General features: G+C 43.5%; 1 protein-coding gene across 11 annotated transcripts in view; it reads left to right on the top strand.

The window, feature by feature from the left end:
• The window catches only part of OSBPL8 (oxysterol binding protein like 8), a 217,522-nt gene that overhangs the window by 83,540 nt on the left and 109,091 nt on the right, over positions 1 to 24,891 (top strand). For 9 of the 11 annotated variants that reach the window (XM_075066678.1, XM_075066671.1, XM_075066673.1 and 6 more), the window contains one exon: positions 17,885 to 17,921. The exons of the other annotated variants lie outside the window; for them this stretch is intronic. In XM_075066678.1, coding sequence (XP_074922779.1) covers positions 17,885 to 17,921 — 37 coding nt within the window. The remainder of the gene's footprint in view (positions 1 to 17,884; positions 17,922 to 24,891) is intronic. 11 annotated transcript variants of the gene reach the window in all.

The following is a 24,891-nucleotide window of genomic DNA, read 5'->3' as shown; positions in this document are numbered from 1 at the left end:
AACTGGAATGCGATATGAGCGACACATCTCGAGACAACAGTATAGCAAAGGTGGTAACCGAGCTTTTTTTATTTACACTGAACAACAGAAATGACTCCACGTACCTACAATAGTTTATATTATTGAGAAGTATAATAATAAAAAACCCAATTCAGATATACATAATAAAAAAAAAATTCCCTCTCACCCCTGATGGGTGGTATGTGTCTTCCTTCAACCTCGGGTCCGTCTACAGAGCCTGACTTGAGTTCGGCCAGTATCTTAGCTGTCTAGCACTGCCTTTCTGACAGAGAGCTCTATTGCCTCGGATCTGTTGGACCCATCTCACAGCTAGGATTCCACGTACCCCAGGGCTTCCTACCACCACTGCCCACTTCTGCCTTCACTTTCCACATCCTCTCTATTCCTCTTCAGGCCCTGTACTTTCTCACAGCTTCATATTCCTTCACTCTGATTTGCTTCACTTGCACTCTATATCTAGTCACCACCGCTGTTTCTGCTCCTTGTCTATTACCACGATTGTCTGGTGGATTGCCATTACCTGCCTGTCCGTCTGGATTGGATAGCCCACGAATCTTAGCCCTGCTGATTCTCCACAACCTTCTGCGAATCTCCATCTGTCTTGGGAGTCGTCTGTATGCCATATCGCGTAGGGGTGCACGATTCCTGTACCATGCCAGTTCCACTTGTTGGCCTTTCATGTATGCTGTCCTGCCTGCCATCTTACATCCTGCCCATTATGTGTTGGACTGTCTTCCTGATGGCCTCTCTGCACATCTACCTTGGTCCTCCTAGTTGTAGACCCCTCTTCATGGATCTTTGTGCTCGAGGCCTGTTCCTTGTGCTGCATATCAGTGCCTCAGTGCTTCGTTTTATTTCCACCCTTTCCAGCCACTGGTAGGATTCCGCAATTCAGCCACCGCACTGATCTGTCGATGTGCATCCGATGCGGGTCTTTTCTTGCCATGGCACTTCTTTCTGCTTGCTTCCTCCATGTCTGCTCTGCCTCAGCATTCTCTCAGAGCTCATCTTGGCGTGCCATCTTACTGATGCTACCTATGTTCCGGTTCATCAGGATAGGCCTACGCGCACCAAGCCCCGCCGCGCTTCTGTCCGGCTGATCATACAGTCTCGGGGTTGGACTCTGGGTTGAAACTCCTTGCATTGTGAGAGGCTTCCGCGGTTTCACATCGGCAGCCTCAATATCCTCCTGGCCAGCTCACTTATACCGCAGGTATCTGTGTTGGACGGGCAGGCGTATCCATTGATGGCGTGGATCTTGTCTTCCCACTGAGGCTGGCTCTTCAGACCTGTTTTATCCATTGGGGGTGATACCTTGGATTGTTGCGTCTTCCTGCTCTCTTATCATCTGGTCATTGATGCGGACCAACGTGGTACTTGTACTGGTTTTTCATTGTATTCTGTCTAGTGCCCGCTGCTAGTCCACCCCTATCAGTTCTTACACCTTTCCCTCTCTCACTACCATCGCCACAATTCTTCCATGCTCGATGAAAGCATCCCGATATCCCCACTGTCAGATGCCCGTCAGTGGATTATGCGAGTCATGTCTTCGTTTCATTCTAGCATACAGCTTGATTCATCATGTAAGAGGATGGGCTGATGTATTCCACTTGAAAACCTTAACCCGTCCAGTCTTGATTATCTGGCTGAGGGTTTAAGCCTATGCGAACAGCCGGACAGTGATCACCTTGGTATATCCGCACTTGTATGGCCACATTGGAATGTGAGTCCCATACGTGAAACACTACTTAATTCTACTTAAACTTAGACTACATATATAACTGCATAGACTTAAGGTCAAAGGACCATATGATATCTAGGCTTTACCGTCCTGCACAATGGCAGCACTAAATCATCATCCACCCAGCTTCCTGTTAATCCAAGCCTCCTAAACCTTTGTCTGAGTTTTTTGAATCTTCAAGGATTGTGTTTAACTCAGCTGCAGAGAAATCCTCAGCAAAAGATTAACCCGTGCCCATCTCAGAGTAAGCAAAAAACGACTCCAGCCTCTTGCCAATCTGCCCTGAAGCAATTCGCCTCGCGTAACCGCCAAATAATAGTGATCACTTGAAACCCTGAGCATTGTGCAGACGCACAGCCAGCACCCAGGAAAGGAATTCCTCTGTAGTAACTCAGATCCCACCCCATCTAACATCCCATCATAGACCACTAGGCATACTTACCTGCTGATAATCAAAGATCAGTTGCCAAATTAATTGCCAAAATTAGGCTATCCCATCATACCATCCCCTCCATAAACTTATCAAGCTTAGTCTTAAAGCCAGATACGTCAGATATAATCCTCTAAATTAAAAAAAAATAAAAAAATCTGTCTCTGTGTGCACAGGCTGTTATCTTATAGGTTGTTGTTTTTGGTTCAAGGTTCCCCTTTCCCCAAATATCTCACTGAGTGCTGTCTAACACGAAGTCAGTCTCTGAGTCTCAAGCACCTCTCATGACTTCCTGAAGAGATGGTTTTGACTCCAGTGATGCTTGCTTGTTGGGGTGCGCGTTAGACCAGACCCACTGGATCTGAAGGGCCTTTGGTTCTCTTGTTCTGGATATCTGGGACAACGTGAATCAATGATAGGAGATGACTAGATCCAATGATCAGGAATATTAAGGAATGGATGCTCAAGAACACGCGATTAAACACACATTGACGTGACCAGCCAGCTTTAAACTGACGGGATCCTCTCCTGCACATCTGTCTGTTGTCCTGCCCAATCTCAGCCTCTCACTTACTCTCAGTTTCTGTCAGTCCTAGTTTATCTGTGCCACTCTGGCTGCTCTCTCCCCTCACCCTGTTTCTCTCAGGTTACTCACAGACAGTTTCTCTTAAACTCTTCCCTCAGGTTCTTCTTGCCTGCCTCTGTCCCTCAAATGTTCCCCCCGCTTCTCCTCCATCACTTCCCCTCCCACTTTTGCAGAGAGGGTATCACCTCTTCTCCATAGAACAATGACAGTGCATTTACCCTATATCATATTTCCCCATACAAGGTTGAGTCCCTTAGTCTTATTTACATATGCTTTAACTGTAAGACACATAACTTCCAATATTTTTAAGATGACGTCAGAAGTGATCCACCATCCGTAGCTGCTGTTCTGTTGGGCCTTTATGCTGCCAGTGTTGCACTGCACCGTAGACCTTATACAATTTATCTCGGAGTGCACAGACTTGGAATTTCATGCAATTTATTAATTCAAAAATAAAAATATCCTGGTTTACAGTAGCCTCTTTTTCCGAAACTTCCCACTGTTTCAGCTTTCATGGCGCTAGCAGTAGTGGGAGTACCAATGTAGATAAGAGACTGGTAGCCAGTTGTCTTTATCATCTTGTGCAGACCTACTATGAGCATAATTGGCCTGCATGGGGGTAAAAGTGCTTGTGTCACAGGCCATCATAATGCTTGTGGAGCTGAAGTGGGACTAAGAATAGTAGGAATTATTTTGGAGGAAAAAGCTACTGTTGACACAGTATGTTTTGAAGGTACAATCAATAGAGGGAATCTAAAACACGTGCTCTAAACTGGTTGCTGAGAAAGTAATGGACTAAATTCAAATGTATAATGGTAGTTTAAACTCTGATCTAGGCATGAGTTCTACTTGATAAATCAATCCCGCTTTTGTTTTTGTTTTGTTTTTGATTTTTCCCTCCTAAGGCTGAGTTGGTTATCCTACTCTGTCCCAGTGTTTCATTTGGTTTTGAGTAAGAACAAGATCATCTGGGGGGAATAGCTCAGTGGTTTGAGCATTGGCCTGCTAAACTCAGAGTTGAGAGTTCAATCCATGAGGGGGCCATTTAGGGATCTGGGACAAAAATCTGTCTGGGAATTGGTCCTGCTTTGAGCAGGAAGTTGGACTAGATGACCTCCTGAGGTCCCTTCCAACCGTGATATTCTATGATCTTAGTGTAGGGACAGATTCAGTCTTAAGAAACACCCTTCCTCTATCTATTCTAGAGTCCCTTTAACTATCTGCAAGGCTCTTCTGCTTAAGACAATTTAATCTTTGACCATTATGATCTTTTATTCATCTTTGCCTTTTTGAGGTATACATTTTTCCTTTTGGCAGGGGGTGGCTGCATCTCTGAACAACTATTCTGCATTGTTCAAACATAAATATAATTTGGCCCCAAATTAGTTTAAATGATAATGAAAAGAAACTTACTGATGGTGTGGGAATAGGAAGAAGAGAAGAAAGTGTAATTTTCGGGAAGCACATGTTTTGCTGCTTGTTCTTTATTCTAAAATAGACACTTTAAATAAAAACGCATTGAACCGATAATTCCAGCTGAAAGTGACAAAGACTAACTGAAAAGAATTGAGGAGGAATTGGGAGTAGATGAACTTCTTGGCATACAGGGAGAGGATGTTTGGCAGCGGCAAGAAAAGACATATTATTGCAAGTCTATAGGAATAAAATAAAAGCAGTTGGCCTAGAGGCTTCACCGACATGGAAAATAAGAGGTGATAGCTGCAGCCAAGGAGGCAGACCTTAAAGCTTCAAGTTGAAGAGAGTTTGAGGTTTGGATGTGGAAAGAAGTCAGTGATAAGATTTAAGGGAAAGATGATACACGTGAAAGATGACACAGGTGAAAGTGGTGTGAGACATATGATTTTAGATTTAATATTTTGGAGAAGTGAAAAGGGTGGTGAGGAGGTTGTACACAGTCCGGTCTTGTGTTCACCCTTGGAGTGCAGTGGATAACTTTGAATTGTGTAAAGATTGAATGTAAGAAGTTTGGGACAGTAATGTGCAAGAGTCTCTTACTGCAGATGAGTTATTTGTTTAAAAACTTCTAAGAGAGTAAAGGGGAGGCAAAGCACATTTTTATGTTCATGGCCCTTCTTTTAATATTGACAGGAACCTGTTTTGTTCACATCTAGCACACAAATATATACTGCACACTAGGTAAAGGTTTTTAAAATAAAACAAGTATGTTTTTAGTTCTGACAAGAAACTGTTTCATCTGTTAATTATTTGATATTCTTTTGCTGTAAAGCAGAAAGCTATCTTAATGTTGCCTCTGTCGAACTGTGAACCAGTAATGTAGCTTAGGTCTTTCTTTGGGTTGTCTAACAACTCTTGGGTTGAATTTTCATATGTAGCTCCTATGGAGGCAATGAAGTATGGTAAAGTATCTCTAATCTTTCCTCTTTCCCCTCCCCACTGTGGCTTTTCTACTTGAAATTGTTAGATATTAGTCAAATGAAGCAGTACTTTGATATATTTTGGCAAACTTTAAGAACTTCAAAAATCTTGTAACTGTTCTTCATGGACCATTGATGGGCTATACAGAGAATCTGAAAGTCTGACATGTCCATCATGGGAGTGTGCAACTTAAATTATATCAAAATTGTAATCTTATTGCTGACTGGAAGAGCTGTTTAGGACAGAGACGTTTTGTTTTAATGTACACATAAAGCCCTTCTATAAAAGACAAAACTTTATCTGAAGCAAAGCTGTGTGCTGTATTGCAACTGTGTTGTGTAAATGAAATGTAAGCTTTCTTTACCAATCTTCCATTTGTACAATAGGTGAAATTACTGCTTGTTTTCACTTTCACATCAGGGACGTTACTTGGCCCTCTGTGAAGGCAGGGGACTGGACTCGATGACCTTTCAAGTCCCTTCCAGTTCTCTAATGAGATAGGTTTATCTCCATATAAACTTTGTTGTTTTTAAAGGGATAGAATATTGAACTGTGGGTTTTTTTGTTATTGGTATTCAAGTTGTATAATCCCACTCTTTGAACAGTTATTGGTCTACCTAATGAAAAAGCAAAATAACTTGTCCAATAAGATTACAATTATGTTACTGTTTTAAAGCCATATTTTGTCCTTGCCTTGCCAAATCTGTTACATCAACTAAGTTTGAAAAACGTTAAAACAAGTCTTGAGCTTCTTACAAATCTACCAACATGTAGTCTTTCAAAGGGGGGTTTCTGACAGAGGTCATCAAACAGAATAGACATTTCAAAGTTGCAAAAAGCCTTACTAACACTCTATATTTATTAAGGGGAGGGGAGGAGGAGGGATATGAAACTTAAGTTTACCAAACTCTCCTAAGCAAAGATTTCATCTATGATAGCAAAATTTAGTTGTATGAGGTATTAAGTCTTTGCAGCTGCAAAAAGAGGAAAAATGCTAAAGATATACAGGTTCCTGGTGAATTCATCAGAGTACAACAGAAATCCTAATTTTTTCATTTATAAAATCTGAGTGAGCACCCTACCTTCTCTCCCTGAAGAGAGAGCTCAAATACAACAGGATTCTAGGGAGGATTGTTACTGAGGAAAGGGCCACAATGAGGCTGCTTGACAGGCTGGTGTAATGGCTGAGACACAGCAGCCCAGTGATTGGAGAAGTGGTGTCGATCAGGAGGAGATTTGCAGTTATGGGAAGAGGAGACTGTGGGCCAGAGGGCAGGAGTTGCTGCCATCCCCAAAACAGCTGCAACTCGGATACTGTGCTTTCTGGTGGTTTGCAGCGGATGAGGGCGAGCAGGAGGAACTTTGGAGGAAAGGTTTTTCCTAGAATGTAGAAGAGCGACTGTCATGGATAACAAATCGTAGGAATTAAGGCCCTGCTTTTGTCCCCTAATTACTGTTACTACTTAAACTTAAAGGAATTCACTCAGGCAACGATTAACCAGGTAGAGTTGTGTTGTGATTGTGACTGCACAAAGGCTACCCATAGTCATTGTGCCTTCTTATGACTGGGAGTTTAAATCCTAAATTTCTGATACAGAAACCAGGAAATTTAAGAGATAAGGGCTCCCTGTCCTCATATCTTCTGGCAAGAGATGTTAGGCACAACTTTGAAAAAAAAAAAAAAAAAAAAAAAAAAAAAAAGTTTTCAGTGTGTACTTGTTCTGTTACTATTAGAATTTCGTGCTCTGCTTTGCTGATACAAATAAAAGGGCTTACTCCAAGATTCCCTGGAAAAGAGCCCCTTGCAGGAGGTGCAGAGCCTATTCTTCTTGCCTTCCACAGGAGACCCTGGTACCAGGCATGGGACAGAGCGGCTAGAGCATCAGCACTGAGATAAATTCCATTGTCACTCTTCAAGTCTTAACAGTCCAGCATTTTTTGTGACCACTAAAGGTCAAATAATAGAAATGGTTGATAAACTACATATGCTATTTAAATCTGTGTGAGAATCTAGTAAATGCAGTTTGGGATGATCACTTAGGTTCAGGTTCAGCTTCGTTGGTAAGATTTTGATATATATGCACAGAAGGGTATAATTACAATACCATGAAATTTCAGAATTTAAATATCTGAAATGATGAAATTTATGATTTTTAAAATCCCATGACTCTGAAATTGACCAAAATGGACTGTGAATTTGGTAGGGCTCTATTAATAAACAGTAGTTTGCAAAAAGAGCCTTAATTATTGACCTCTGACAGTGAGATGATCCTTTTTAAAATAAATCCTTTAACAATGTGATTGTGGGGTAAAATTTTCAAAAGCAGCTAAATTCTACTGGAAGCCCAATGGGACTTAATTACCGGAGTGACTCAGGTGCTTTTGAAAATTTTACCTTTTGTTCTTTATCTTTCTGTTATATACAGGCAACATAGTTGTTTTTTTTATTAGTGGACTATGGATATTAAGTTTACATAGGTATGCATGCTTAATCATGGACAGTTTAGGTGAACAAATAGCAACTTAACGATGAGCTTAGAAAGGGTCTTGTTTATAACAAGCATATATATATTAAACTTATTTTAATGTTTTTTTCTAAAGACTTGCTCACTTATCTTAAAAAATTAATTATTTATTGGAAAATATTGAATATTCCCTTTAGATTCTGGAAAGGAAAATGCATGTTTCATACTGTTTTATGGCATGTTTATGAAGTATTTGAGTATTGGAGAATTTTGCTGGCTAAAAGTTAGCCCATGACTGTTTCTGGATATGAAACTTTCTGTGGTTTGATTTGTGGCAACACAGGACTCAGTTCTTCCTCCTTGCTCTGACAGATGACTGCCAGTTGCTAGGGGTCCTTCTTTTGCTTCACCAGTTTGGATTCCTGCCTCAGTCAGAGCAACATACAGGACAGAGGCTGTCTAAGGGTACGTCTACACTACAGGATTATTCCGATTTTACATAAACCGGTTTTGTAAAACAGATTGTATAAAGTTGAGTGCACGCGGCCACACTAAGCACATTAATTCAATGGTGTACGTCCATGGTCCAAGGATAGCATTGATTTCTGGAGCGTTGCACTGTGGGTAGCTATCCCATAGTTCCCACAGTCTCCCTCACCCCTTGGAATTCTGAGTTGAGAGCCCAGTGCCCGATGGGGCAAAAATCATTGTTGCGGGTGGTTCTGGGTACAGCTTCACCCCTCCCTTCGTGAAAGCAGCAGACAATCATTTCGCGCCTTTTTTCCTGGATGAACTGTGCAAACGCCATAGCACAGCCAGCATGGACCCTGCTCAGATCAATACCGCAATCGTGGACGTTGTAAACACCTCGCGCATTCTCGTGCAGTCTATGCTGAACCGGACCTGCAAAAGCCAGGCGAGGAGGAGGCGGCGGCTACGGCAGCGCGGCGACGAGAGTGATGAGGACATGGACACAGAATTCTCTCAAACCGCGGGCCCTGCGCTTTGGAGATCCTGCTGGTAATGGGGCAGGTTCTAGCCATTGAACGCCGATTTTGGGCCCGGGAAACAAGCACAGACTGGTGGGACCGCATAGTTTTGCAGGTGTGGGGCGATTCGCAGTGGCTGCAAAACTTTCGCATGCGTAAGGGCACTTTCATGGAACTTTGTGACTTGCTTTCCCCTGCCCTGAAACGCCATAATACCAAGATGAGAGCAGCCTCACAGTGGAGAGAAGCGAGTGGCAATAGCCCTCTGGAAGCTTGCAACGCCAGACAGCTACCGGTCAGTCGGAATCAATTTGGAGTGGGAAAATACTGTGGGGGCTGCTGCTGATGCAAGTAGCCAAAGCAATCATTAAGCTGCTGCTACGAAAGGTTGTGACTCTGGGAATGTGCAGGTCATAGTGGATGGCTTTGCTGCAATGGGATTCCCTAACTGTGGGGGGGGATAGATGGAACCCATATCCCTATCTTGGCACCGGAGCACCAGGGCACCCAGTACATAAACCGCAAGGGGTACTTTTCAATGGTGCTGCAAGCACTGGTGGATCACAAGGGACGTTTCACCAACATCCATGTGGGATGGCCAGGAAGGGTTCATGACGCTCGCGTCTTCAGAAGCACTGCTCTGTTTAAACTGCTGCAGCAAGGGAATTACTTCCCAGACCAGAAAATAACAGTTGGGGATGTTGAAATGCCCTATAGTTATCCTGGGTGACCCAGCCTACCCCTTGATGCCATGGCTCATGAAGCCATACACAGGCAGCCTGGACAGTGGTCAGGAGCTGTTCAACTACAGGCTGAGCAAGTGCAGGATGGTGGTAGAATGTGCATTTGGCCGTTTAAAGGCGCGCTGGCGCACATTACTGACTCGCTCAGACCTCAGCCAAACCAATGTCCCCTTTGTTATTGCTGCTTGCTGTGTGCTCCACAATCTCTGTGAGAGTAAGGGGGAGACCTTTATGGCGGGTGGGAGGCTGAGGCAAATCACCTGGCCGCTGATTACGCGCAGCCAGACACCAGGGCGATTAGAAGAGCACACCACGAAGCGGTGCGCATCAGAGAAGCTTTGAAAACGAGTTTCATCACGGCCAGGGTACGGTGTGACTGCTGTGTTTGTTTCCCCTTCATGAACCCCCCCCCTTTATTGACTCATTCCCTGTAAGCAACCCACCCCCCCTTCGATTACAGCTTGCTTAAGGAAATAAAGTCACTATCGTTTAAAAAATCATGTATTCATTATTAAAAAGTCATTATAAAAGAGAGGCAGAGAACTGACAAGGTATCCCGGGTGTGGTTTGGGAGGAGGATAGGAGGGAAGGAAAAGGCCATTAAACACATTTCAATGTAATGACAGCCTTTTGGTTGGACTGTCCACGGGGGTGGAGTGGGCGGGTGCACGAAGCCTTCCCCCACGCGTTCTTACACGTCTGGGTGAGGAAGATATGGAACATGGTGAGTGGTGAGGGTGGGTTACACAGGGGCTGCAGCGGGCACACTCTGTGACCCCGCTGCTCTTCCTGAAGCTCCACCAGACGTCGGAGGATATCAGTTTGATCACGCAGCAGCTCCAGCGTTGCATCCCGCCACCGCTGATCTTCCTGCCTACACCTCTGATCTTCCTGCCGCCACCTCTCATCTCGAGCGTCTCTCCTATCCTCACGTTCGTCCTCCTATCCTCACGTTGGTCCTCCTGTCCTCACACGTTCACTGGCATCTTTCCTGTACTTTGCTACCACGTCCTTCCACTCATTCAGATGAGCTCTTTCATTGCGGGTTACTTCCATGATTTCCAGAACATTTCTCTCGCGTCTTCTTTTTCCTCCGCCTTATCTGAGCTAGCCTTCGGGATGGAGTAGGGAGGCTTGAAAAATTGCAGCTGCATGAGGGAGGGAAAAAAGGGAGAGAAGTATTTAAAAAGATACATTTTACAGAACAATGGTTATACTCTTTCACAGTGAACAACACTATTCACCTTACATAGCACATGTGATTTCACTACAAGGTCGCATTTTGCATCTTAATATTGAGTGCCTGCGGCTCTGGTGTTACAGATCTCACAGACGCAGGTCCGGGCATCAGAATTCAGCTTGCATGCGGCCATGGTAAGCCATTGTCTTTCGGCTTCTCCAGCCTTCATATACACAGTGCCCTCTGATGCTTCTTTCCTGTTAACATGCAGCAGCAGAGCCAACCAACCCCCCCATCCAATTCTCTAGGATGATTGCTTTACCCCTCCCCCCACCGCATGGCTGGTATCATGGAAGATCACTGCTAATCACCCCCTTCCCCTCCCCCCACCGCGTGGCTGGTAGCTGGGAAGATCCCTGCTAGCCAAATGCAAAAAGCTCAGCGCTATCCTTCCTCCCCTCCCCCTGCTTGGCTACGTGCAAGGAAGGATTTCTTTTAGCAACAGCAAACAGCCCAGTAGGAAAATGGCCATCTCTGTCCCCTTAATTAAATTCCTGAATTTCAACCAGGTTACCATGAACGATATCACTCTGCTGAGGATAACAGAGCGAGATAAAGAACGGATGTTTCTTGAATGCCAGCAATCACCGGGACCATACGCAGCTATGCTTTGTCATGCAATGATACCCGATTACTTGCTACATGCATGGCGTGGTAAAGTGTCCTACCATGGTGGACGGAACAAGGCTGCCTTGCCCAGAAACCTTCTGCAAAGGCTTTTGGAGTACCTCCAGGAGCGCTCATGGAGATGTCCCTGGAGGATTTCCGCTCCATCCCAGACATGTTAACAAACTTTTCCAGTAACTTAATACTGGCCGCGAATGCATCCCAAGCCCTCATGGCAAATCAATCATTAAAAAATGCTTGCTTTTAAACCATGTTTTATATTTACAAAGGTACACTCCCAGAGGTCGCTTCCATGGCTTCACTGTCTGGGCTAGTGGCTTGGGAGGGCTGGGAGGGTAATTCCGTCTGGGTCACAAAAAGCTCCTGGCTGTTGGGGCTAACGGAGTGCTGTGTGCTCTCTGCAAGGTCGTCCTCCTCTTCCTCCTCCTCCTCTTCTTCCCTCTCGCAGAATCCTCAGCCATGGGTTGAGATTACACCCCCACCTCGGAATCCACGGACAGGGGTGGGGGTAGTGGTGGCGCAGCCCCCTAAAATTGCATGCAGCTCAGCGTAGAAGTGGCATGTTTTCGGCCCTGACCCGGACCTTCCGTTTGCTTCTTTGGTTTTCTGGTAGGCTTGTCTGAGCTCCTTAACTTTCACTCTGCACTGCACTGAGTCCCTGGTGTGGCCTTTTTCCATCATAGCCTTGGAAATTTTTTCAAATATTTTTTCATTTCGTCTTTTGAAACGGAGTTCTGCTAGCACTGAATCCTCTCCCCATATAGCGATCAGATCCAGTACCTCCCATGCGGTCCATGCTGGAGCTCTTTTTCGATTCTTGGGAGACTGCATTGCTACCTGTGCTGATGAGCTCTGTGCGGTCACCTGTGCTGATCAGAGCTCCACGCTGGTCAAACAGGAAATGAAATTCAAAAGTTTGTGGGGCTTTTCCTGTCCACCTGGCCAGTGCATCTGAGTTCAGATTGCTGTCCAGAGCGGTCACGGTGATGCACTGTGGGATACCGCCCAGAGGCCAATACCGTCGATTTGCAGCCACACTAACTCTAATCCGATATTGTAATTCTGATTTTTAGCACTACTCCTCTTGTCGGGGAGGAGTACAGAAACCAACGTAAAGAGCCCTTTATAGCGATATAAAGGGCCTCGTAGTGTGGACAGGTACAGCGTTAAATCAGTTTAATGCTGCTAAAATCGGTTTAAACGCGTAGTGTAGACCAGGCCTGATGCATCTGTGCCTGTTAATGCTCCGTGACCTAGCTGGCAACAGGGTACTCTTGAACTTGTATCTCCAGCAGGGTGCCTCAGATACTGCCACACCTATGAAAAGGGTGCCTGTTTCCATCCTTATATGGTGTAGCCATTCTGTTTTTCCCATGGAATGTAGAACAATATTTTTGGCTAGTTTTGTCCAGAAACCTAGTTGATATTTCCTGCAAAGAATTTAATCAAAGACATAATCTCTGGATCCCTGAGCGCTCAAGCTTTCCCCTCTCTCCTGGTGTGTCTGTTTCTGAATGTGGTGACCTTTTCCAGCTTATTCAAGTTGGAGAATTAGATTCTATATATACAAATTGAAATCCTCCTCCTTTGATTCATATGGAGGGATGGGACTGAAAATACATACGGGCAATCAAGTTTTCTGAAGTAGTCTTTAAGATCTTAGACTATCATTGTACACCTTATTCATATGCAAACTTTTCATTTGGAAAATAGAAAACAAAAAACCAACACCCTCCAAACAAATCATTTTTAGCCCAAAACTCTAAACATACATAAAAAGAAGAGACTTTGTGGATCGTGTTTAGTTGAAACCCCAGTTTTCTGGCTGAATAAGTTTTTGACTCAGAATTTCAAGCAGCTTAATATCAACACACAAACTTGTACTAGTTTAAATAACTTGTTTTAACTGATAAATATTTGTATGTGGACATTTGTGTTACTGGCTAGTATTTGAATTCAGGATCACTTACCCCTGCAACATTTGGACTTTACAGGTATCATAAAGTAATTTTTAGTCTGCCACTTTTCTGTATTGCTTTAGCAGATACTCAATCTTCTTTTGCAGGAAAAATCCATGACAGTAGATCTTGACAGGCTTAAAATCTTTCCTTTCATTTTTTTAAAATGTCATTCTTAAGGTTACATGTGTATTCTGTCAATGACTTGTGATTTAATGATTTAAAAGTATATATTTTTAAATTTAGTTCATAGTACATATTAAATAGTTCAGTTCTTTTTTCATCAAGAGCTTATATGTTTTTGCTATATATCCTGATCACAAATGCATCAAACCAGAAAGTAATTTCGCACAGCAAAACAAGTAGTAGGTCTAATTTTAGGCTTACTAGTCTTTAAAATGAGTTTAAACTTGAACGAACAACTGGCTAAAGACTTTCTTGTGTGTAATCAGTGTCTCTAGTGACAGTTTTTCTGCTTTTTGCTGCTTTTAAACTTGCATAGTAAAAACGGGTAGGAGAAGAAGATGGTTTCTGTTTCATCTTGTGTATCAACAGAAGTGCTCAACCTGTGCAAATTCAGTGAAGGTATGGGACTTGCACAACAGGTGTTACAGGGGCCTAATTTGACCACTAAAAGCTTTTTTACTGGTGACCATGTGGGTGAGAACCAAGCTTGACTCTGAGTGTAGGTTGTTTGCAGAGATGGCAGTTTAAATAATAATAAATAATAAGAATAAAATAAAATTAGCGTGTTTAATATAGAAATCATGGAGAGAAAATAACATAGAATCCCTGGTGCTATTTTATTCACTTTTATCTATATTGACAGTGTTTACTCAGATAAGTCTTTCCTGACATTTTATCCCTCTAGGAGACTTATTAGTGCATATAACATATTTCAGTATGGACTCCAGATGGTACATGAAGGATCCTGTGAAGTAAACAGAGGTCTCTTGTATCCAGAATAGATCCTGAAAAGAAGTTATCTTCGGTTAAGACTCTAGATTATAAATATATGCTTTTGTGTTGTTTAGGTATAGATGCAGTGTGTAATATCTATAGTTTAGGCTGGTGCTTGGGCAGTATGGAATCTAATCTCAGTATAAACTCTGTTTATTGGTGAAGATCAGGAACAGAGTTAGACTTGTTTCATCCTATAGCATAGGTGCTCTTTGTATCAGTCCAAAGGTTAACCATACAGTGCTAAAATATTTGTATAAAAGGCCTTAGTCATCTCAGGTGACAAGCTCTTGTGCTTTATGCTGTCTAATTCTGATGATGTTACTTGGTCAAGACAATACTTGAAAGGGAGGTAGTGGTATAAAGACTGCTGCTGTGCTTTTTCACTGTGTATTTCACCACTATGAGAGAGTACAAACCATTTGCAAGGGTTCTTGCAACAAATTTTTTGGTAGCTGCAGAGCGTGGCCGCCAATTCTTGCTGGTGGCTGCACGGACACTTTATCCTAAAATACTTGATTAACTTTAAGAAAAACAAATAAATAGCACATATACACATCCACATCACTGTAATTTATTCATGTAGGGTTTTTTTTGCAGACTGAATTATAAAAATATTACTGTGAGAAGTGATACTTGTATGTTTGTTAATATCACTTTTCTCAGCAAGTCCCATGAAAAATTAAGCCCTGGATGGGGGACAGGATGGGGTTGGAGGTGGAGGCAGTGGGCTCTGTGGTGATGGAGAGTTGATTGAGGGCCAGGAAGGCAGTGGGGTCCAGAAGTGATGGGGAGAGGGGCATGGATGTGGGGCCAAGAGAAAGGAGGCTTGGTGGTGAGCTCCGTAGCTGCGCGGATGGAGCAGGGTGTTGGTGCCCATGGCCAGGGATCAGTGCTCACGGTCAGAGCCCAGAGCTGGAGGCAGGAGCTGCACAGCTGGGGCAGGGAGTTGAAGCCCAGGGACAGTGCCCACCACCACGAGGCTGAAGCTATCACCTGCTGCCACATGCCTGGGGATCAGCGCACGGCTGGGGCCAGGGATCAGTGTGGGGACGGGGCCAGTGCCTGCTGCCATGCACCTGGGGATCGATGCCCACTGCGACACGGCTGGTACTATGAGTCAGGGGCCAGGACTGGGGATCGGACCATGCAACTTGGGGTTGGTGCTTGGAGCCAGCAGCTGCTGCTGCGATCAGGGCCTGGGGCCAGCATTGTGTGACCAGAGATGGAGATTGGAGCCTGCCACTGCGTGGCCAGGAGTTGGAGCCTGAACTGAAGCCCCGTGGCCAAAATCCAGGGCTGTGTGGCCAGAGCTAGGGGTCAGCGCCTGAAACCCTGCAGCCAGAGCTAAGTGTTGGCGCCTGAAGCCCCTTGGCTGGAGCTCTGGTCTGCGCAACCAGGCTCCTTAAATCCTGCCTCTGGAGCCTGCCTCCCAACCACCGCAGGGCTGAAGCCAGAACCTCATTGCCCTCCCACGCTGGTAGAGAACTCCCTGTAGTCCTGCAGCATTGTACCCTACCTGTCTCCAGGAGCAGTGCAGGGCTGCACATCCAGGAGGAACAGAGAAGGAAGTGGGAGGAGCAGAACCTTTGCCTCCCCCCCATCACCACTCAGGAAGCTGTCGTGGCCACATGGAAACCCTCTGGTTGCTGTATTTGAGAAATGCTGATTGATTAGGAAGCTTAAATTGCAGAACCCTCCCGACCCTGTATGTTTGTTCATTAATACTTTGTTTCCCACCTCGCCCAACTCCTCCTTTTTGCTTTAAAGCTCTTAGTGTGAACTGGCAGATGTAGCGGAGTGATGCTGATCAGGAAAGGCTTGATGTTCTGACTCATCATCACGCTGAATTAATTCTTACACCGTTGCTCTATTACTGCATGCCTCTCTGCTGTTTTGTTGCTCTTTGGAACTTAAGGTAATGTAATCCCATTTGCGATAACATGTATTATGTTCCCATTTTAAGTATGCTATCATACTGTATTATGCAGTTAAAGAGAAATCAACTTGATATATGTCCAGTTTTTTTTAAAATAAGTTTGATACTACTTTAGTCCTATTGTTTTCTTTAACTTTGGGGGTTTTCCAATCACATTCCCCTGTTTAAAAACATGTTGTTTCTCTCACCTGATACTCTGTGAAAGATCCAGGCAAAGAGTGAAACTAACTAGCTGACTAAACAGGAGAAACTGAAATGGACTATACAGAATGTGCTTCCAAATGCACCCAATAAACAAAGTGAAGAATTTGAAGTTGTTCCTTTTTTTTTAACTGATCTTTTTACAATAGTAACAACGTTTTCAGACTGAACTGAGTATTACCCTCTCCAGGGCAGCCAAGTGGCACAGGAACCCCCATTGCTAAATAGGGACATGGCCATGTTCTCCAGGAGGCAAGGGATTCCTGCTGATGCACCCTCACAGAGTTGGGAGCCTCGGGGGGTGACATGGAGGCAAACCTGACACCTTTTTTAAAATATGGCTCGGGTTTGCCATCTCGGTGAACATTGGGTAGGGTTTTGGTTGGGCTTTCCAAAGCATTGGATTTTATAATTTTTTTTGTTTAATTTAAAAAATGTTAGTCAGATGTGTAACAGTCCTGTGTAAATCACACACACTAAACTAGACTAGGAAAGAGCTAAAACTGAAAAGATAAACTATAGCTTAGCAGAGGAGCAATCGGGGATATTTTTTCCCCAATAGTGGGCATGTCACAATGCTTGTTTTATCTTTGATCCCAACATTTGTCTCTTTTAAAATGGTAAGCAGTTGGGGGCAGGGATGGATCATACCTTGTATCTGTAAAGCCCTCAGCCCAAGTGGTCCTGATCCTGACTGGAGCTTTGGATACTAATGGAATATAAATGATCATATTCGTTTACCCGCCAAATTACACCCCATCCAAAAAAGGTGAGGTGGTGTGGGCTGTTACTTTATAAGTACTCCCTCCTCCTGCAGTGATTACAACTATATATAGTTCAGTGGCGACTTAGGTGGGGAAAATTTGTGATACAGCTTACAGTTCTTTGGAGATGCACGAACACAATGCTGCTTGTTTAACTCTTCAGTTTTCATTGTTTCTTGTTTCCTACACCAGAAAAATATGTTGTGTGATGGGTAGCTGTACTTAATAAACTAAAACACTGAGAGCTCTAAAATAATAATTTTGCATAAATGGTTATGCTTGGCTGCATCATACTAGTGGGTGCAGCACATTTAATGCGCTTTTAGGAATGTTTGTGTTTACATGTACAATTTGAGAGAAACGATTTTTTCTTTTAGATGGATTTTCCTAGAATCCTAACTCTTTCATAGGACATTGTGGTTTTCTGAAACTGATTTAATTACAGATCTTGACATGTTCTGTTGTAATGAGTTTTGTGAACTCTAAATTTCTGAACTTCTTTCAGAAGACCTACTTTTGTCTGTCTAAAGAGGGATATTAGCTGCTCACTAACTGTATCCAAGCTAATAATGGCTTCCTATATGCATATTTGTCAGTTTTGTTGCTTCAACGTTGTTTTGTTTCTGAACTGTTAAGTCCTTTTGAAGTCTTCCCTTAATATTGATGTGCATGTTGTATTTTAGTGATAAACTAACTCTGTTTTCATTGTGCTTCCTCTTTCCTTTTGCTGCTGTTGCTGACGTCTCTGCACATTTTGCTGCTTCTTGGCCTGGACACTTTTTTGTTCGCTGTCCTTCGTTCTCCAATTGCATTGCACACGCAGAATCTTGGTGAGATCAAAGACTCTCATGGACCATCAAGTAAGTGACTGGCCTCTTCTCTCGGATGTTTGGGCATATTAGTCAAGGTCACCATCTTATTGTGTGAGCACATGGGCCAGTGGACATAACACTAGGGTTTCATGTGTGTCACGACCTAATTGAAGAACTGAAATAACAAGGACAACAGTTAGAGAAATACTTTATTCTGCTTGTTGGTCTTGTCTGTAGGTGTTTTTTAAATTTAAAAGAACAACCATAATTCATAGGAAGTGTTGTTGTTCTTCTTCAGTCATGGCTAGAAAAATATGAGTCCTTTGAACACTCCACCTGGAGTTGTGAAGTTAAAATGGAAATATTTATCACTTTAAAAGAAAGGGCTGTCTTTTCACTCGTTTGTACAGTGCCTAACACAGCTGGGCTCTAATCGGAGTTGGGGCCTCCAAGTGCTACTGTAATATAAACAATAAAAAGGACACGGAAAATAGTGGTTTAACAGGTAGAAGCAGCTTGTTTTATTTGCAGCTAGTACAGCGATAGGGCAATGTTTGCTTTCAGTACCTTGTCCAATTAGTTTTAATAAAACGCCCTCTCATGTACTGAAGTGTGAATAAAAAGAGGTATCACAGCATGCAAGGAAGACTAGTTTTGGATGCATTTTTACTAAAATACCATTTAATAAAAAGGCAGTGACCTACGGGAATACTACTATTAGAAACTTTTCAAATCCGTGTGAGGTTTTGTATATTGCTTTTTTCTTCAAAAAGTGAAATGAAGTAAGTTATCTACTGCTGAAAACGATTTACAAATACTATTATGTTGAGTCACATGTAGATGGGTAGGTCAGTTTGAATTTAGTTCAAAGTGTTTGTCATAAATAGATAGCTAAGGGTTAATGTTTCTTTCACCTGTAAAGGGTTAACAAAGGAAACCAAACACCTGACCAGAGGACCAATCAGGAAACCGGATTTTTTAAAAGCTCAGGGATGGAATGTTTGTGTCTGTGTCTTTTGTTTGGCTCTCAGCCTATGAGAGGGTCTTCTATCTTCAAGCTTCTAACTCCAGTTTCCAAAGTTGTGAGTACAGAAGGTAGCAAAAGTATAGTCTTTAAATTTTTTGCTGTATTTGCATCTGTGTATCTGGCTGGTGGGAGTCTTTATGTGTTTTGGCTATAAGTACTTCAAAAACTGTATTGTTTCGATTAGGCTGTTATCCCTTTTCTATGGTTTATTCATTTTCATATAAGTGTGGAAAACCTGTATACCATTCTAGATTACAGAGAACGTTATTCTATTCTTTTTTTTATTAAAGTTTTGCTTTTAAAGACCTGTTGATATTTTTTTTCTAGTTACCCACCAGGAAATTGTGGGAGAAAAGAAGACGGGGAGGGAAAGACTGCTCCTGTTTAACTCTCCTAGTGTCCCAGGGGGAAGAAGCTAAGGGGAAGAGAGAGAGAATCTTTCTGTTTCCTGTCTTTGGGTTTGTCTCTTTGTGAAGAGAGAAACAGCTCTGGTATGTGATGTAAAGAGGTTGCATCAGTAACTCTCAGGTTAGCCCAAAGAGAAATTCTGGGTGAGAGAGTGGGGAATGGTTTATTTCCCTCTTGTTGTGAGACTCAGGCATCTGAGTCTTGAGGGTTCCCAGGGAAGATTTTGGGATACCAGAGAGACAGGCACTGTTCCTGTCTGGTTGCAGTGATATCAGATCTAAGCTGTAATTAAGCTTAGAGGGTTATGCTAGCTTCTCAGGTTATGAACGCTAAGGTTCAAATCTGAGTAGGAAGCTATGACATGGTGGCAGCGAAGTGGGAAAGATAAGAATCCAAAAGCCAGTAAGATTATAATTTCTTCTCTGCTAGCTGGTTATAAGCAGAGGAAGGTTTATTTTTTTTAACTGCAGCCAGAGAATTTTTTTTTCCTTGCTCCCTGCTAGCTGTGCATAGGGAGGCTATTAAAGTAACCGGTGTTATTAAATAAAGCAGCCTTAAGTGGTCGCAAAGCACTCCAGCCAGAACACATTTGTAAAACAAAGAGGTTTTCTTTTGCTTTTTTAACTGTTCGGAAGAGGCTAGAAGTTATAAAGCACTGTTGCTAGGCAGAAAACCACAACAGAACAGAGAGCCAGCAGTTCAGACAATAACCACCAGAAGGGCACCCAACACAGAAAACAGACCGTGACTCCAAGGAAGACAAATCAAAGAAGCAGAGCACAACGAAACATGGAAAGAAACTACGAGACCTAGAAATAAAACAAAAAGAAGAACAGATCAAACATGCAGCCCATAAAAGAGAACAAGAGCCAAAAATGCAGCTCAACCAAAGAAACTACAGAGATGTGGCCTACAGAGAAAACAGGAAGAAGATGATGCGCCACGAAGACAGACAGAACTCCAGAGAGAAACTATCGGCAGGCACTGAATTAGAACAGGCTAAGCAACAGAACCCAACCACCCTAACAACCCTTCCGCAATACTGGTCCACAGCACAAGAAAATTTCCCACTACAAGGCAGGTGGATGACACTGAGCCTTCTTAGAAAATTTTAAAGAGCCTGCATTGGGTACGGCATCTCTGAAACCAGTACATGGTAGAGCTCAGGTCACACCTCAGTGGACTTTAGCAGAGTGGCGGCTGAAATGCCAAAGACAAAATGAAGATTATAAACTGTTTCAAACCAAGGCCAGATACAGAATGGGGATAACCCGGATCATGCCTGTCGGCGTTTCAGAACCCAAAAGTGGAAACCAGATGGGTCATTTCCCAAACACGGCTGCTCGTTGGAAAGAAATTATAAGGCCTGGATATCTGGAACCATGTTCAGTCCATTGACGAACTGCACCTCCTCATACAAATGAGAGCAGTTCTTGGATGGTGTTCCTGAGGACAAACACGTACATCCAAAATGGAAAACCCAAAAATCTCACCGAGGCGGGGGGATTGGAGCCAAATGGATGGAAGTGCAGAAGCAAGAAAGCTACTGTAAAGGGAATGAAAACCCAGGGCACACCGACAATAAACCCTACAACAGAGGGCAACCCAAAACCCCACCTACAACCCAAGGAAAGCACAGACACCTATATCTTCCACCTCACCAGTCTCCAGTAACTCACCTCGACCCAGTGACCCATCAGCTGGAAGATGCTAATAAGTGAATGAACTGGACAATATAAAGGCCAACGCCCAAAGAACCCCACCCGGGTGCAATCATTACACCACCATCACACCAAAGATCCCAGGCCCAGATACTCTCAAAATCCCTTGGAGCGACGGGAAAATTGAGAGTGGCGGAAAGAAGGTACCCGCTGGAGGACACGGCACAAGTGTCAGTTATCCACCCAGTCCTTCGTGGATCCCAAACTCATCAACCCAAAAACCAAAGTGCACATTTACCCTTCATGTCACAAGCTGTAGACTTGCCTACAGCTGAACTGCCTGTCCAGTACAAAGGCTGGTTAGAAATGTGACTTTTCAGTCTATACAATATTCCATCCCATGCACTGGGGGAAGACTTGGCCAACCAGGTGAAGGGCCAAGAGAGTGGGATGTTACACGCAGCCAAACAGGCACGCTTCCAGACCCATTCCTGTTCCTGAGCCGTCCACAGGGAACCCATCTGTGTTACCAGAAACCCAGACAGAGGTATGGACCCAGATCCCCTGCGAATGGCTGAAACCAGCCACAGCACCTCCAGTCCCAGCCCGAACTGGAACAACACCCAGCACCAGCAATTGCAACCACATCTTCAACCTCAACGCCAGACGGGGCCAGCGAGCCTGAACTGGCAGAAGCAACAGACAACCATACCGCAAGAGCTCAGCCAGAGCTGAAATACCTCCAGTGCACCAGCGGAGAGCAGTTCACCGGCAAACGGAAACAACCCCATCACCTACATTGCTTCCAAGGGACCAAGCCAATCCCAGTCTGAGGAAGAACTGGTGTCCCCAGCCTCAAGAAACAGTTCCAGACGAGCAGGAAGCAGATGACAGCCTCAGAAAGCTTGGTGGTGGCCCGAAGCACCCCACCGCCTCTCAGCTCTTCTACCTGATCCGGTTTGTTATAGACCAAGGACTTTTATAAAGCAGGAAATTCTTTCTGTGCGACACAGAAGATGCAGCCCCACAAACGGTTGGGTTCCCACTAAGTACCGGGGAGCTCTTAAGCTTAGCCATGATCTTCCAGTGGCCATGCTGGGTGAACAGAACCAAAGACAGATGGGGAAGTCCTTCCACTGGAAGGGAATGGGCAAGGACGTTGCCCAGTATGTCTGGTCTGTGAGGCGTGCCAAAGGTGGAAAGCCCCAAGACCAGGTCAAGCCCTCTCCAGCCACTCCCCATAATTGAGGTCCCATTTCAGCGAGTACTGTGGATATTCTGGTCCTTTCCCAAGAAAGACACCCAGGGAAGCAGTACGTACTGACTTTCGGACTTTGCTACCGATGGCCGGAAGCAGTAGCTCTAGGCAACACCAGGGCTAAAGCTGTGTGCCAGGCCCTAACGGACATTTTTGCCAGTAGGTTGGCCCTCTGATATCCTTACGGATTCAGGATCTAATTTCCTGGCAGCACCATGAAAGACCTGTGGGAGACTCATGGGGTGAATCACTTGGTGCCACCCCGTACACCATCAAACCAATGGCCTGGTCAAGGTTTAATGGAACTTTGGGGGCCATAATCCGTAATTCATGAATGAATACTCCAATGACTGGACCTAGTGTTGCAGCAGTTGCTCTTTTGCTTACAGGGCTGTACCACTCCCAGTTTAGGGTTTCACCATTTGAACTTGTGTGTGGCACGAGGGTTAAGGGGCCATTACAGTTGGTGAAGCAACAATGGGAGGGGTTTACACCCTCTCCAGGAACGAACATTCTGGACTTCGTAAGCAACCTACAAAACACCTTCCGACACTCTTTAGCCCTTGCTACAGAAAACCTAGACAGACTTTCTTTTTTTGGTGGTGTCGCCTTTCTGTCCCTCACAGAATTTTCTTCTTAGTTCTCGTAGCAGCACCAGCTCACCATTCGGGTCATGGGCTAACTGCTGCCTCAGTTTATTTTCACTCAGTCTGGCTCTCCCAATTTTGTAGCCTGGTTTAGTTGCTGTGGTGATTTGGCCCTCTGGCTAAATCATGAACAAAAAATTTCATTCTTTCCAGGGTATCCAAGTCAAAATAAACACAAACCAAAATCTTCAGCTAGTCTCAAGCTAGGTCCACCAGCCTTCCTAAAGGTCAATCTTCTCAACTGATCTTTTCCTGGGGTTTGAGTCTTGCTTTGCTGTCTACCAAAAACAACTCCCAGTGCTTTTTACCAGGATTTACCATTCTCTGTCTTGAGTCTCTCTCCTGGCTTCTGCTTGCTCTCCATCCCACAATGCCTGTTTGTCAGACGACTTTGCTTATTTTGTCCAGGGGTGGGGGAATGCAAGCTGAGCGTGATACAGATGGGTTGTACCCGTTAAAGGACCAGTCATCCTGGGACAGTTCTTCTATGATTTATAGATTCCAAAGGCAGAAAGGGCCATTGTGATCATTTGGTCTGATCTCTTGTGTGACACTTCCCCAAAATACATTCTACAGCACGTCTTTTAGAAAAACATCCGATCTTGATTTAAAAACTGTCAGAGAATCTACCACGACTCTTTGGTAAATAAAAGGGCTGAAACTGGCAGTGAAAGTTCCCAGCAAAGCTTCCACATGACAGACTGGAGACCTTGAGGCTGTTGAATTTGTCTCCTTTAAAGTTCCTGTTTTGAAAAAATATCTTTTGAGCATGAGGTCAGAAGTTTAGATTTTCAAATCTCATGAAGTTTCATTGAATGTGCATCATGAAGAGATTTGGCCAGTTGTGTCATATCCTTTAACCTGAAGTTGAAAAGAGATGTTTATCTTGAGGATGGGGGTTCTGTTTTCTCTTTTGCTTTCAGTGAGAAAGTGTTTCATTTCTAAGACTAACTGACTCAAGGTGTCTGTGGGCTATGTTGTATCATGGGCTTTTTGTTGCAAGATGACAGCTCTTCAGTTCCATTGCCTTGAAAGGCTTCCACTCCAGAGATCACTTGTAGAAAAATGGAATTTGCTGAACCAGAGACTGGAACACTAATTACTTTAGCTCAAATACTTTGGGGAGCCAGTACACATTTCTTGAATCAGTATACTTTTCCAAGCACTAGTCCAGCTTCAGTGAACGCCGAGGGACAAAGAGAGGATTGGGAGCTTGCATGTAGTTTATACAGCAAATTTAATACTGAAGATGAGATAAGTCTCAAATAAAGGAAAATCGGACTCTGAGTCTTGAGTATGATTATTATAAGGGACTGTTTGGTGGCACTAAGTACTGGAGACTTAATCTTTAAAGGACATGTTCTAAGAAGTTATGTATTTAAATTGCTGCTGATTAATGCATTAGGCACTTAAGTAAATTTAAAAAAAATACTTCAGTTAGGACTCTGCCCATTGTAAGCACAGTGCTGTTACCTATTGAGAGATGCAATGAAACTGTCAGATACATATATTTTTTTTAAGTAAGTTCAAATTACTGATGTCTTATTAACACTTGTTCTCTGATATTCAGTTACATCTCTAGTTTTCATTTCCCATCTCATGAGCTACAGACAGTGGTACAAGAGATCTTTTAAAGGCTTTGAATGAGAATTTTATGTATTTCAAATTACAGACTCTGCCTGATACAGGCTGGAACTAGAATGTTGATTAAATATGGAGGTTTGGGATTCTGATATATTAGTGTTCACTGCAGTGAAGCCTTTCATATATTGAAGCATTGCAAACTCCTGTGATGTAATATCTATTGAATAGCATAGTATCTGGTTTTTCTCTTAAATCCCTAATTCATAGAGTCCTCTTTTTTACTTTTTTAATGAAAACTGAGATTCTCATGTAAAGTAAGTTTCTAGCCCTCATAGCTGCAAAGAAGAGCTTGAAAATGTTGAATTCTAAACCCTTAAATACCAGAAGGAAAATAAAAATTACCTAAAATATAATTTTTTTAAAAATCTCATCC

The sequence above is a fragment of the Chelonoidis abingdonii genome, chromosome 1 (genome assembly GCF_003597395.2).
Source record: "Chelonoidis abingdonii isolate Lonesome George chromosome 1, CheloAbing_2.0, whole genome shotgun sequence".
NCBI lineage: Eukaryota > Metazoa > Chordata > Testudines > Testudinidae > Chelonoidis > Chelonoidis abingdonii.
Note: the sequence above shows the minus strand (reverse complement) of the source record. Positions and strands in the feature narration are given on the sequence as shown.